The following is a 14,089-nucleotide window of genomic DNA, read 5'->3' as shown; positions in this document are numbered from 1 at the left end:
GAATAAGTGGAATGTTTTTCTTCATAGTAACTTGTAACTGAAGAGTTGTCTTTTAGATATGGTAAAATGGATTTATTAGGAATTGAAAAGCTGGGGTCATTTGTGATAGTGAATCTCTGGGTGTGGAAAAGAATTCACACAGGACCAGCTGTCTCTTGTTCCAAACTAATTTCTTCTTTCAAAACACATCTCTTGTAATTTAGAAGGCATGTTACATCTAACATCTTTCTCTCTGTATCTTTAGATGATGTAGCACTTTTATCCACATTGGATTCTTGCATTCTTTCAAACAAAAACTAGTTTTATTGTTAGAAAAGAAAATGAAAAATGAGTAGTTTACTACTCAAATGTTTTTTCCTACTGGAACAGCAGGGGGAGATGGAGTATACAACTATGTGGTACCTGGGTCTTTCTTGTGTGAAAACTTAAAAAGCTATTTTTCTTATGTCTAATGAGCATTTTGGCAAAATACTTGATTTCATAGTTACATCATTCTTATTATAGAGTCTGAATAGATATATGTGTAAAAAAAACAAACAAATGAACAAAAAAAATCCAAAACAAAAAAGTGGTTTTCAAGAGTCATCTTTTTCCTTTGATTCTCCTGTATTTTTCTTTATAATCTTTGTTATAAATACTACCATCTCTGTCATGCATAGAATGATTTATTTTCACTGCTTCATATTGATTTTTACATCTTTAGAGTACATCTTCATCCAAAGTCAGTATCAGTGAGCAATAATGACTTGGATTTTGCTCTTTGCCACTTCTTACTTATTTCCAGTTGTTCTAATTTGATGGGAGTGAATGGGAGGGGTTGCCAGATCTCCTGCAGTCATGCTGGCAGTTTTATGTCCTTGGGCATCCTTTCATTTTGAATGTACGTAGTCCTTGCACTGTATTAGAAAAAGAGAGGAAGATTTTCAAATTCCTTCTCCCTCATCTTGGTAGTAGCCTTACAAGGCACAGCTAATATTGTGTGCAATGTATAACATACATGATTGTAACGTATATTATGTTTAGTCTGAGTGAGTAGTACTACCTGGCAGAGAAGTTGGTGGGATTCAACTTGCTGCTGGAATTTGATATAGTTGTTGTATGTTTACCTGCTGGGTCATTTTTATAGACTGTAGGCACAGCTTTAGGGAAGCAGTTGGATGGATTTGCTCATTATTTTAAGAGTCTGTAGAAGGTGAGAAGGCACAATGAGAAATTAGGGTAGTTACATATACATTTTATTACCAGAACCAGTGCTGGGTGTTTGTGTGTTTATGGGGGTTTTTCTTGAACAGTGATAGATATTATGTTTCTGTAGTTGCTAACACTGGAAGTCAAACTAAAATCATGTGGTAATCTTGTTTTTAAGATGCTACAACTCATGCAAACGGAGAAAGCAAGTGGTCATTCCTGTTCAGTTTGACAGATCTGAAATCAATCAAACAAAACAAAGAAGGCATGGGATGGTCTTATTTGGTGTTCTGTCTAAAGGATGATGTGAGGCTCCCAGCTCTTCATTTTCATCGTGGAGATAGCAAACTATTGATTAAATGCCTTGAAAAGCATGTTGTGCTGAGTGAGTAAGTATCAGACAACTCTTAGTTCTGATTAAAGTACAGATTATTTACATTTTAAATTCTGTAACACGTTTTTCAGATCAACACTTCCTGATGTATTTTTCCTTCCCTTTTTTATTAATGGAATCAATTTTCAGATGACTGAAACTATAATTTCACATACCCCCTCTGAATGTTGGCTGAAGTTTAAATTTTTTGGATCAATTTATGATCTATTTTAGAATCTAAGTGTTATGAGCTTCACAATAGCTCGGTAGCTCTCTCTAGTGGGTACAAAAGAAGACTGGGAATAAAGCTGTAATCTCAAATACTCAGATGATTTAATTAAAGTTAAATCCTTGTCTGTGAACGACTTCTATTAAATGGGATTAATAATTTGTGTTAAAGATTGAAATCTTCTACTTTGTGTGAAATATCTGAGTATTGACATCAGTGTGAGGTAATTTATAGCGCTGTCATCTAAATGAATTATATATAAATGTTTTCCCCCAGAAATCTGTTTCCCCATATTTTTTTTTTTTTTTTACTGTGGGGAGTATGTTTTACACTTGGTCTTGACTCTCAAATCAGCTTGCAGAATGGATACATAATTAGTCCCTATCATGGTGTTAAATATTTCAGGTTGTTGTGTATTCATATTGTGTAATCTCCAAGTTTTTCATATGGATAAAAGCCTCTTCGGGCAAAGTGTAGATGCAGAACAAAATAGAATGTTCTGCTGTCAGCATATAGTGATAAATATAATTTTAAAAGACACTCTGAAAAAATTACCCTATTTACCCTACCCATTTACCCTAAAAAAAGGTAAATAAGGATAGTTAGATCATGAAGAAACAATGAGACATTTCATCAGTATAACAGGTATGCTGTTATTGAAGGTGTTTTGTTAACGTCACTTGCAAAATAACTTTCTGATGAAAGGTTTGAAGGCAGATAGTGAAATGGCTTTGTGAATCCTTATAGAGGACTCTTCTCATGTATTGGGAGCATTTTGAGGGAGGGAAAAAGTTGGGCCAGGGTTGACTTTTACAGGTAAGTGGAGCTGTGGTCAACTAATATTGTTGGTATGAGGGGCTGTCAGTAGGATACAAGGGCTGTATGTTTGTTGAACTGATTTGTGAAAGGCCTTGACAGTGTCAAGATGTGCCACATGTGTTTGTGATAGTCTGAAATTGCGAGCAACTTGGAGAAGGTGACATGGTCAATGTGACACCAGTGAAATGATATTGACGGTAGCATTCTCAAAAGGTTTTAAAGGAGAAAATTCATGAAAACCAAAGCAGATGTTATTAGGGACCCAAGATAAAGATGTAAGTAAGAATATTCTCTATACAGCTGGAGATGAGTAAATCCTAGACGACAGCTTCATCTTAAATCCTGAGGTGTTTTTTCTCTAGTTTCCCTTTCAGTTCTTGCTTAAACCTCTCTTCATTTCTTTTCTTAATTTCATTTCCTCTGCAGGCTCAGGGAAATACTCTCCACACACCCCTAGCCCTCACCCCATGAAGGAGTTTGTTTCCCTTTGAGCGTACTGCTCTGTGCTTGCTTACTTGCAAATATCTTCCAGCCTGTTGCTGTTAGGCTAGGGCGGATTTTTAGGGCAACATATATAGCAAACACTGGAAAAGCACTCTAGTTTTATGGTGAATTGCAGAAAGCTTTGTACATTATATGATACACAGTTAACAGATCACACATAGCAGTTTATTTCAATTTTTTTTATAAACTAATTGCAGTAATATCTACTTAGTGAACAGGACCAAATTGTAAGTAGGTCTAGCGAGTACTCTTGGCAGTGTAGATAACAGATATCCATTGACTTAATCAAAACTTTTTCATGACGAACCATCAGCTAGATACTTTAAAGCCTGGTGTGAGGCTTTTATCAAAAAATTTTAGTTCAAGAATTTCCCTTACTCCTTTTTTTTCCATCCAGTTCATCCATTTGAGGCTTTAACAAAATCTAAAACTTCTAATTTCACACTGCTGGGTTTTTTTCTATTGCCAGTGTTTAAAGGGTGTCATGTTTGAATATGTATGAAACAGCAGTAAGCAACAGAAAAGTGGATAATTAAAACCCAATATTTCAACTACAGCTCTATAGTTGTACTTGCATTAATTGTAGTGGAGTTCTATGTGTTTAGTATTAATTGAGGCACCTGGACTAAACCTGAATTTCTGTTAATCTCAAAGGCATAAAATATCTACAAGACACTGCTACGCTATGTAACAAATTACTTTATCTTTCCATATTCAGAAAGTTTTTTTTAGATATTTTGCGTTTGCAGTTGAAAGTTTTCAGAAATAGGAATCTGAAATAACACACCAGAATACCTTAAACCATTTCATGAGGCCAGACGTTTACGTTTTTTTTTTTTTTTTTTTTTTTCTGCCAGGCCTTTGGTTATCAGTTTGTTACTGTGCATGATGTTAGTTTGTATACTACCATGGATTATTTCCAGTCCTAGAGTCATGTGTTGCAAGTTAACATGCTTCACATTGCTACATAAAGTTAATATTTAGTGGCAAGTCACTAGATGAGTAATGATTTTTGTTCCTATTTCAAACACTCTCAGATACTTCATGGTGAGCGGTTAGTTACCTGGTGGATCCTTAGTTCTTAACCTTCATAGCCTCTTGGCAGTTGCTGTGAGCTTTCCTGCTGGGGCAGTGCAAAACAACATTTCCTGTTGGATGGGGGAAGAAACTGTATGAAGAGGGGCAATCATCATGTCCTGTGTGCCCCTTTTTAAAAGAAGGCAGTGGCTTGGTGGTGTGTCATCTGATACAGCGGGTGTACGCTGGGGTGTTCAGCAGAGCTCCCCGGTAAGATGAGCAAGAGAAACTTGAGGTTGTGTTCAAGCGTTTGGGATGTGTTGAGCTGCTTGGTACTGCTGCCTGAAATGGTCCTGAGTGGTGCAGAATGGAACATCAGGTGCTTTGAGAACTTCAAAGTAAAAAGCTGAGGCAGCTATGGAGATCACGTTTGAATGAAGTTAAGCATTGGTTGAGCAGGGACTTCCAGTTTTAGTCTACCTACTTAGATTCCTGTCTTCCAGTTAACATCTGCTTTTGGACCAAAGTTTTTTCTGTGGGCTAGTCATGAATTGTGATGCCTTTTTAAGGGAAGAAAAAAGTATGCCACATAACTTGTGGAACTGGCAAGCTTCAGTCTCTATACATTTTTATCCTTTCCTAATAATTTTGTGCTATTATGCATGTAAACTTAAGATGTCTTTTAGGGGAAGATGTTTACTCAGTTTTCTGGATGCCGTAAGCAAATACTTGTTAACGTAGTCACTAGTACTTCCAACCTCTGATTTATATATATGGGAGTATTGGCATTAAGGTAGAGAGTTTAGCTGTTTTCTAAAATAGCTTCCTGTCGTAATTTCCCCCCCCCTCCATTTTTACTGCCTCAAAGGTTTTTGCCCTTCTCTAACATTGTTCCTTTATTAAATGTTAAATCATTGCTGAAATCAGTATGTGTAAAGTGACTAAAATGGAACAAAATATTTGTGATTTGTTGCTTTGAAGACTGTATACTTCCTGGTTTGACTGCACAGGTTTAGTATTGAGAGCAATACTGTGCTGATGGCACTTTCTAAGTTGGAATATTATACATAACTATTTAATAAAATGTCTAAACTTGCAATTTGTTTTGAACATTACCCAGGTAGCTGTCCCTAACCAAGTAGCTGCTCAGAGGGAACGTCTAATTAAAATGGCAATGTCTTACAAACTTTTTGTTCTTGTAGTTAGGGAAAGCATAATACATGACTCAGCCTTTGCCCTTGTGCTGCTTTTTAGCAAAAGCCAGTTGAGCTTCATTAACTGTTGCTGCCTCAGAACTATGACTATGGTGTCTGGCTGTCTCAAAATGAGATCTTTTGTTGGATTTCATATCCGTCAGTGTTAAGTGCGCTGTCATGATGGATTTGAAGAGAGATAAGGCTTATTAAAGTTCTTATCTTCGACTTTAATGTCATGGTAGATGATGCAGGTAGTAATAAAAATGAAAGTATTTTTTCATTCCAAGGCTGGACATAGATTTAAACTTTAGGAGAGAGAGCAATAGAGAATGTATTTTATAAATGTAAGGTCTTTGCAATGGATTAAATTCAGATGACTGAAATTCTTGGCTTTCCCTAGTTTGGTTACTTCACTTCAAGGCTTGGATGTCAGCTTGGCTGCAGTCCCTCAGCTCCCTCCGTTCTATAACGTGTGGAGTTGTAAACTGTGGTGGTTCAGGAGCTGAGTAATGAGTTGATTGGGTATTCCTGCCCAAGGAGGGGAGCAGAGATTGGGGGAGAATGAGAGCAAAAGAGTAGAATAAAAACTAGGAGTAGCACAGTTTCGGCTGTCTTTTTTTATCCTTTTCATCTGTCTCTGCAAGCCTGTGAAAGAATCAAATCTTGTACTGAAGTATAAGAGTGTATGAATACATTGAGTTAGGCCAAATCAAGCTGATCTAGCTTTTGGAGTGTATGCAAAAAGACATTTGCACAGCTGTAATGAGATGGTTCTGTTTCACAATATGTCTGTGGTGTTTATAAACTCTATCAGTGTGAATTTTAGAATTGCTTGGGCTGACAGTAGCTGTTGTAATACTGTTGGTTTGAAATTTGTTGATTTGGATACATTCAATGAAATACAGTTTGCATTACTTATACAAAATGTTTTACAGGGTTCCTTAAGGTAAAATTTACTAACTGATAAAAAGAATTCCTTAACTGTATGTGGTGACTGGGGCTCTTTTCACTTCCTATGTTATGTTAGAGGTATTTCACCATATATGTTGTTGAGATTGACCATGTCTCACTGAATTTCCTTTCCTGTATCACCTGTTCCCCCCCACCACTGCTGCCATTGTCAGATATAGGAAATATTATTTATTCTCAAAGATAATTTTGAAAAATTATGATACTATACTGAGAAATTACATGTGGGTGACAAAGAATGAAAGGTGTAATTCAGAATGAATATGATGATGACTAATCATATGACAAATGAAAGTCCTGTTTTGTAATGTGTTAGCATTTGGACTTGTGCCAAGAGCTAAGAATAGTCTTGCATCAAAACTATTTTCCTTGCAAAAAAAACCCTGAAATGTGATTTCAAAAAATTGTAAATGTTCTAAAACAGTTACAGGAAAAACTGGTATGTACTTATAGAGATGTTATGCTTTTATTTTATTGCAGATCTCCCCAGGATAAAAGAATTCTTCTTGTGAATTCTCAGAACAAGTCTTTGTCTCAGTCTTTCGAAAATCTCCTTGATGAACCATCATATGGCTTACTACAAGTATGTGTTGTCTTTGAAATATTTTATTCTACAGACATTGTTTAAAAAAAAAAAGCTTCAATTTCACATAAATATTCCCTGAATCATTAGCATTCTAGTAAGCATTTCCTTAAACAAATGCTTACTATAAAAGTCTGCTTAAAATAAGTTCTTTCTTATATTCTTAGTCTCTCTTAACCTCCATACGGTACTATTTCAAACCTATTCAAATTAATTTTGCCTGTGAGTCTATGTATTTGAGTACAGCTAGCTTTGGAAATGGGAAGAAAAAAATAAAATATTTTAACTAGAATTCTCTAAATTGTTCCTGGAATAAATATTCTTTTCCTTTATATTTTTTGCCAGTCTTAAAGGGATACTGGAAATATAGCAACAAAGGACACAATATTGACTAAAAGAATTTTCTTCTTGAAAGTGTTAATCACTTGGTGGGTTTTGGGACCTTGTGAAAGTCAGCGGCAAAATTTCCAGTGACTTGAAAAAGGCCAGAATTTTGACCCACTGATTCATTTAAGAATCTTCATAAGTGAATTAAATTTGTTTCTGGACTCAGTGATCAAAGACAGTTTTGTGCAAGATTACTAGCGGAGTTCATGATGCTTCAAGACACATTTCCTCTGTGAAGGTAAAGCAGCTAGGCAGAAGGAAGACTTTTGGGGACATTAATCATTGGAAAGTAAATAGTAGATCTGATCTGCTGTTACAGACAGGTCAGATTTTGTCAGCATACTACTATCCAGTCTTTCAGATCAATTAGTGGTAATTACCTTAATACTTAAGATCTCATATTTACATTACGATGAAAATCAGGGTAATGAATGTACTATATGAAAGTACTGATATGTGAACATCTAAAAACTTTTGAGACCTCCTTTGGATGTTATTGTTCTTTCTGTTTTTTTGTTTACTCTGAGTACAAGAATTCCAAATAATCCAAAAAATCCAAATATGAATCCAAATTCATATTTTACTTGTTTTCCTTGTTATAACACAGAAACTGAAGAAAGATCCATACACAGCAACGATGGGAAGATTTTCCAAAGTCACAAACTATATTTTTGACAGTTTTCGATTAACTGACCCTTCAACTCAAAGACGACCACCATCAGAAATGGCAGACTTTCTCAATGATGCTATTCCAGGACTAAAGATAAATCAGCAGGAAGAACCAGGATTTGAAGTCATTACACGAGTGAGTGTGTAAATGGAGTATGAATATGATACAGATGCATAGTTTCTTTTTATGCACACTTCTAAAGTAATTGTAGGACTTGAAACCTGGTGAGTTACACCGTTTTGCTTAGTGATTGTGACATACGCTGTCCTACCTCTTATTGACAAGAGTAAGATCAGCAGCTGCTACTTCCAGAATATATATTATTTTCATGCCTGCAAACAGGAATTTAAAAAACCTCTTTGCTTTGAAAGAAGAATGTTGTTGTTGCTGAAATAGGGTTTAAAAAGCTCCTTATCTTACAGATTCACGACCCTACAAACTGAACTCACTCATTTCACATTTAGTGTTTCCCTCTGTGATCAAACAGAGATATGTTAAGTAACTTAGGGGTATGCAGGTTAATATCTAAATCTGGTGGCTAATCACTTTAACATTTCAGTTTGTTTATAGAGAGCTAAGAATATTTTTTTAAAAAAGTGTTTAATTGAACCATTTATGTCCATGTTATATAGATGTACAGACTTAGGTATGGCTTGAACAAAATGTAGAAGGAACTTGTAATTAGATTATGAATCACTTTGTGTGGGCTCTTGGTGTCTTTTACAGATAGGTGGATAAGATATATTTTTAAATGCTTGAGATTACTATTTAAGCAACTGACATGTTTTTAGAGCATTAAATTGTTTTGAATGCTATTTTCCTGAGCTCAAAACAGTGTTAATAACTTAGCTCTAGTTGTATGAACTAAGCAACTTGGACTCTGAGAAGTTGCTACATAGCACTTAATCAGTTAATTTATCAATGAGGAAAAATATAATGAATGGTACATATTAAAACTTACACTGACCTGCACGTCTTAATCTGCTAAATGCCTTTGGGTCCTAAACAGTTGCAAAGGAATTGGCTTTGTGATTGCCATGATCAAAATATTTTTAGAAAATAAGGAATTAGTGTCTACCGAACTGCACTGTGCTTAACCATGTAAGCTGGGACTGGAGAGGCTCACGTCTGAACTGTGAAACCGGCAGGTGCTAGGAATTCCGAAAGCCTGCGTGGTGGATCTGGTTTCTTGTTTGCTTGTTTTAAGGGGGCAGTGTGCTTAAATTGATCTTCCGGCTACACTCTCCAGTGTGTGTAGGAATAACATACCTGAACCCAAGTTGCTTTTTGGCTCTCCTTCAAGATGCACTAGTGCATGTTAGGAGCACCCTTTTGAAGTGAAGCTCCTTATTGTCCCTGTTTGCTGTGTTGCGCATATCTAATGTACTCCAGTTGCACAGGAGTATTCAGTCCATGGGACTGCTCTAAAGCTAGTTCCAAAGTGCTTGTGGGGGTGGAAGGTTATTTAAAAAAAGGGGGGGGGGGGGCAAAAAAAAGTCTCTAAAATGTGAAATACTGTGGATACCTAGGTCCTCAGCACCAATTATCTCACTCTACAAACCTTTTTCTTTTGGTCCACACTGTTGCTTAATGTAGACACAGCTGAAGAGTCAGAGTCCCTAACTAAGGTATGTTCATGTGAAAATGTAGTTGCACTGAATATGAAAAAGCAGCAGCTAGCTAAGTACTATTTACACAATTGTTAAAAATAATGAAGTATTTCAGTGGGATTCATATCACATCTTTGTCTGTGTTTCAGATTGATCTAGGAAAACAGCCTGAAGTTAGTAGAAGAGAGCCTGTGTCAGCTGAAGAATGGGCTAAGAATATGGATTCTGAAGGAAGAATTTTAAATGTTGACTACATAAAGCAATTGATATTCAAAGGGGTAACTTGTTTTTCTGAATTCAGCAAGCCCTATGGCTTTCTTCTGGCCCTCTTTCTGTTCCTTCCCAAACTCTGGTTATGCTGTTTTCATTAAACTTGTAATCCTTCATGCAGGACTTAAGGCATGAACCAGTAAGTACTGCTGGAGAGACTTTGTAAAGTGTGATTTAATGCTAATTGAATACCTCAACAGTCTTACAGCCACACAAAGTGTTGTACAAGGAAAGAAATCTTGTGATGGCAGGCTGAAAGGCATGAGTTGAAAAGACAGGCTAAATGATTGAGAGGAGAAATCAAAGTGCCTTTCAGTAAAACATCAGTGCTTTAATGCTAGGATACTATGTTATCTTGTTTTGTTTTGTTTCAGGGCTTTCTTCTTCTCCAAAGTAAGTTTCCCTTGTTTGCCCAATAGTTTGCATGGATTTGGCCCTTATCAGGAAAGACCCTGATTGCTTTCACTGTTTATTTTTATTTTTTTTTATTATGTTAACTGAGATTTTTGTAACATGAATGTAAATTCATTCTCATCACAAAAACGTTTTGAAAACTTTATATATAATATAGTTATTCTGCCTAACATTATTTCACTATCTGTGAAATAAGTTTTCTGTGAAACAACTGTGTTGGGGTTTTTTGTGGGAATCCAGCTATCTTGATGCATTCTTTGAACACTTTTATGTTTACAAGCATGCAGTCTTGCATTCTGGGAGTCTGAGTGGAGGTAGAGAATGATAACTTTTTTTTTTTTTAAAGACCTATGCATAATAAGGAATATACTGTGAAGCACAGAGCTAAACAAGGCCCTTTTCAGTTTATGTGACTGTTCTTTAATTAACCTGTGCCGAAGGTGCCCAGTTAAGGACCATTTTGCAAGCATGAGGATTATTAAACAAAAACCTTCTGTCCCAGTACCCCAGGTTCCCTTGTCATCTCTGTTGTCCATTGCCTGAGATATCAAGTGCTTGATGCTATTCATGACTCAAGCCTGAATAAATTCCCAAATATGAAGTGGAGATCTTCTTTTAAGGGGGTGGTGGGGAGTTAAAAAAGCTTCTCTTGCATCATTTGCATGTTAGATGAAAAGTTGAATTATTATTTGGATAGAGCAACAGATTTCAGTTGTTCATGCTATTTGCTGCACCATCTCCCTTGCTGTAATTTAATGGTAAATGAAGAAATATAGTGAGGAATCGAGCCGTGTGCTGCTAGCATACAAGCTGGCATTGAGTGGGTAAGCTGATGAGTCTGATAGAACAAAAGTGTCCCGTTCTCATGGTTGTACTGTAGGAGTTGCAAGAGTTTCTTTTGAGAGTCAGATAGGATTCAGTATGCTTGTTGTATACAAGTGATGAGCTTTACTTGGAAGGATTTCTGACAATAGTATCCTTGAGTGGACATTGGTATTTTTTGTTATGTGGAAGGTTCATCTGCATGTTGGCCATCTTCTGTTAGATGAAAAAAAAATATATATATATATATATATATATATATATATATATATATATATATATATTTTTCAAAAAAGGTAATCCTCAAAGGTCAGTTTGTGGAGAGACCAAAAATTTGGCAATTAAAAGCAGCATTATGTTTAAATATATAACTTTAAAGCTACTCTTCGCTTTGTAATATCTGTAATGTCTTTACAGGCTTTGTTTCAAGCAGTGAGGCAAAAATATAGGAAGAAATATCATTTGTAAAGGTGTTTCTTTCTTTTTTTTCCTTGTAAGGATGAATCCAGTGCTTCTACTGTTTTCAGGGCATATGAAATAGATTTTTATTGTGGTTACCTGACAAATCTAAGATGTATTACTGCTTAACAGGCGCTAGTAGCTAAATGTTAATTATATTCACTTCCTCCTGTTTTCTCCAAGTGTGATACATAGTGAGCAGATAAGATTTGGCTAAAACATAAAATGAGGAAGCTTACTCCGATTTTCTTCTAACTTAGAAATTATTTTCCTATGTAGCCTTAAGTTGTTGTTTTAAGTATTGTATTCCTATGGGAGAGTTTCCTCACAAAATCAAAGTCTTTTTGTTAATGTTTCCTATCCATTTTTCCCTAGGGACTCTGCCATACTTTAAGAAAAGAGGCATGGAAATTTCTTTTGGGGTATTTTCCTTGGAATAGCACTAAGGAAGAGAGAGCAAATCTGCAAAAAAGAAAAACGTGAGTACAGATTCCTCCTCTCCCCCCACGCCCCCCAAAATGTTACAAAATATATTGAAAAAGCTTTTTAAGGCACAGAGTGATGTAGAAAGCTTTTTGGAGGGTTGAAAGACAACTGTTTAATATTGTTGAATGCAGTGAAGTGTTTGACAGACTTTCTTAAAAAGATTGTTATATTAAAGTGAAAATATTTTATTAATGTACTGTTATCCCATGTGTGCCAAAGAACAAACAGAACAAATAACTGTTTAAATAGAAAGCAATAATAAGGAATGTAATGATTGAGCATAATTTGGTTTCAAAATGATCTTTTTTCAGAGATGAATATTTCAGGATGAAACTGCAGTGGAAATCTGTCAGCGAGGAACAGGAAAAACGAAATTCAAGATTAAGAGACTACCGGAGTCTTATAGGTAACTTTAGATTTAGAAACATACCCAACTGTACAAACTGACGCACCTTTACAAATCAATGTGAAGCTGAAAAGTAACCTTTTGAGGAATCTGTATGAAGAGGCACTAAAAACCAACCTGCTGCTATTTTCAGAGGTGCCAAAATTTCATTATACACTTAACACTAAAACTTTTTTAACTGGAGCAATTTAGAGCTTTATATCTTAGTGTTACATATTGGCTGAATCTTTTTTTCTTTCTTAATAGCAAAACTTTTTTGTTCATGTCACTTCATGATGTAGTTTTACTTGGAAAATTCATTAAAGTAATGGTGATATAGTGAGAATGTGACACTTCTGTTTATATTTTAAGTTTCCTTACATGCATTTGTATATGTACATTCTAAAAAAAAAAAGGCAGCTGAAAAAAAAAAAAGTTTCACAAAGTTCTGCTGACTGTGTTAGCACTGTGTGTGTCCTCAGTTTTCTTTGGTAGTGGCATTGGGTACCAGTTTCTAGGATTACCAAATAGTTATTTCTGGAGGTGGATAAGATTTTTGTGATATTCTGAAACATTGGCTACACTTATGGTAGCCTGTTATTCAACAGGCATGCTAGGGGTTGAGAAAGATCTTAGGCTAGTAAACTATCTTTTTAAAGCATGTGTTTAAATATACATATGCATATTTATATATACATATTCTCACAGTTCAGAAATGACTGAAATTTCATTTCTGTTGAAGCAGTGCTGTTCATTAAGTGTTTGAAATGTATATGACATGTTTATGTTGTAAAACAGATCTGAAACGACAATTCTCCTTTTTTTTAATGCACTGAAAACTTTGCCTATTTTAATACATCAGTCTTTAATTTCACATTATTAAAGAATCTGCTCTGTGTGTGCATATGCCTGAGATGAAACAGGCAGTTTAAACTCAATAAGGGTTATAGGAACTTGGTAAACGAGAACTTATAAAACATGCTGGAATGAACTACAACGGTGCAACTTTCCCACTGTGGCTTATGCTGCATCTCGTAAGTATTGTATACTTACGTGAAGTTGTTCTAATCCCTTTAGTTGTAAAACATTTTCACTGAATCATAATCACGAATTTTTCCATAAAAGTACTAAACATTAAAAAAATATTAAAAAAAGAGTTGAAATCTGTTTATAAGTGAATCCTTTTATTCCAGGCAGGAAGGATCTTCTTGCTTTAAAATATTCTTTATTTCAAAATGACATTTGGTGATACAGTTGGTCTTATTAAACACTTCAAAGCTTTGCAACAGTGAGGGGAAAAAAACAGCAGCTTAAAAAATATTCTGAATTTGTTAGATGCTGGCTTAGAACTTGTTTTGAAAATGTTTTTTAAATCTGGACTGTTTTCTTAGAAAAGGATGTAAACAGAACAGATCGAACAAATAAATTTTATGAAGGTGAAGATAATCCAGGATTGATTTTACTTCATGATATTTTGATGACCTATTGCATGTATGACTTCGACTTAGGTAAGTTGTGTTCCTCTGAATTTAAAAGCCTTTTAGTTTCCTGTTTAGTTTTGCTTATATTAAGGCCTGTTAATGCACTTGAACTTTTATTACTTACCATGCTTTCTATAAATGTCAGGTTTTATATTTTAGTAACATAGATAACTTTGTTCAGTATCTTATCCTTCCTCTTCCTCTACTGCCTAATACTTATCACAGGC

At 35.2% G+C, this 14,089-nt stretch overlaps 1 protein-coding gene across 3 annotated transcripts in view; it reads left to right on the top strand.

Annotated features, from left to right (window-relative positions):
- Positions 1-14,089, top strand: part of TBC1D15 (TBC1 domain family member 15) — a 39,010-nt gene that overhangs the window by 12,281 nt on the left and 12,640 nt on the right. For all 3 annotated transcript variants that reach the window (XR_003252835.1, XM_026061756.1, XM_026061757.1), the window contains exons 5-11: positions 1,367-1,577; positions 6,776-6,878; positions 7,873-8,070; positions 9,695-9,823; positions 11,886-11,989; positions 12,308-12,402; positions 13,773-13,889. Coding sequence is in view for 2 of the 3 variants with exons in the window: in XM_026061756.1 (XP_025917541.1) it covers positions 1,367-1,577; positions 6,776-6,878; positions 7,873-8,070; positions 9,695-9,823; positions 11,886-11,989; positions 12,308-12,402; positions 13,773-13,889 (957 nt within the window). In the remaining variant the exon portion in view is untranslated. The remainder of the gene's footprint in view (positions 1-1,366; positions 1,578-6,775; positions 6,879-7,872; positions 8,071-9,694; positions 9,824-11,885; positions 11,990-12,307; positions 12,403-13,772; positions 13,890-14,089) is intronic.

Source organism: Apteryx rowi, unplaced genomic scaffold, assembly GCF_003343035.1.
Source record: "Apteryx rowi isolate R43461 unplaced genomic scaffold, aptRow1 scaffold_185, whole genome shotgun sequence".
Classification (NCBI taxonomy): Eukaryota; Metazoa; Chordata; class Aves; order Apterygiformes; family Apterygidae; genus Apteryx; species Apteryx rowi.
Note: the sequence above shows the minus strand (reverse complement) of the source record. Positions and strands in the feature narration are given on the sequence as shown.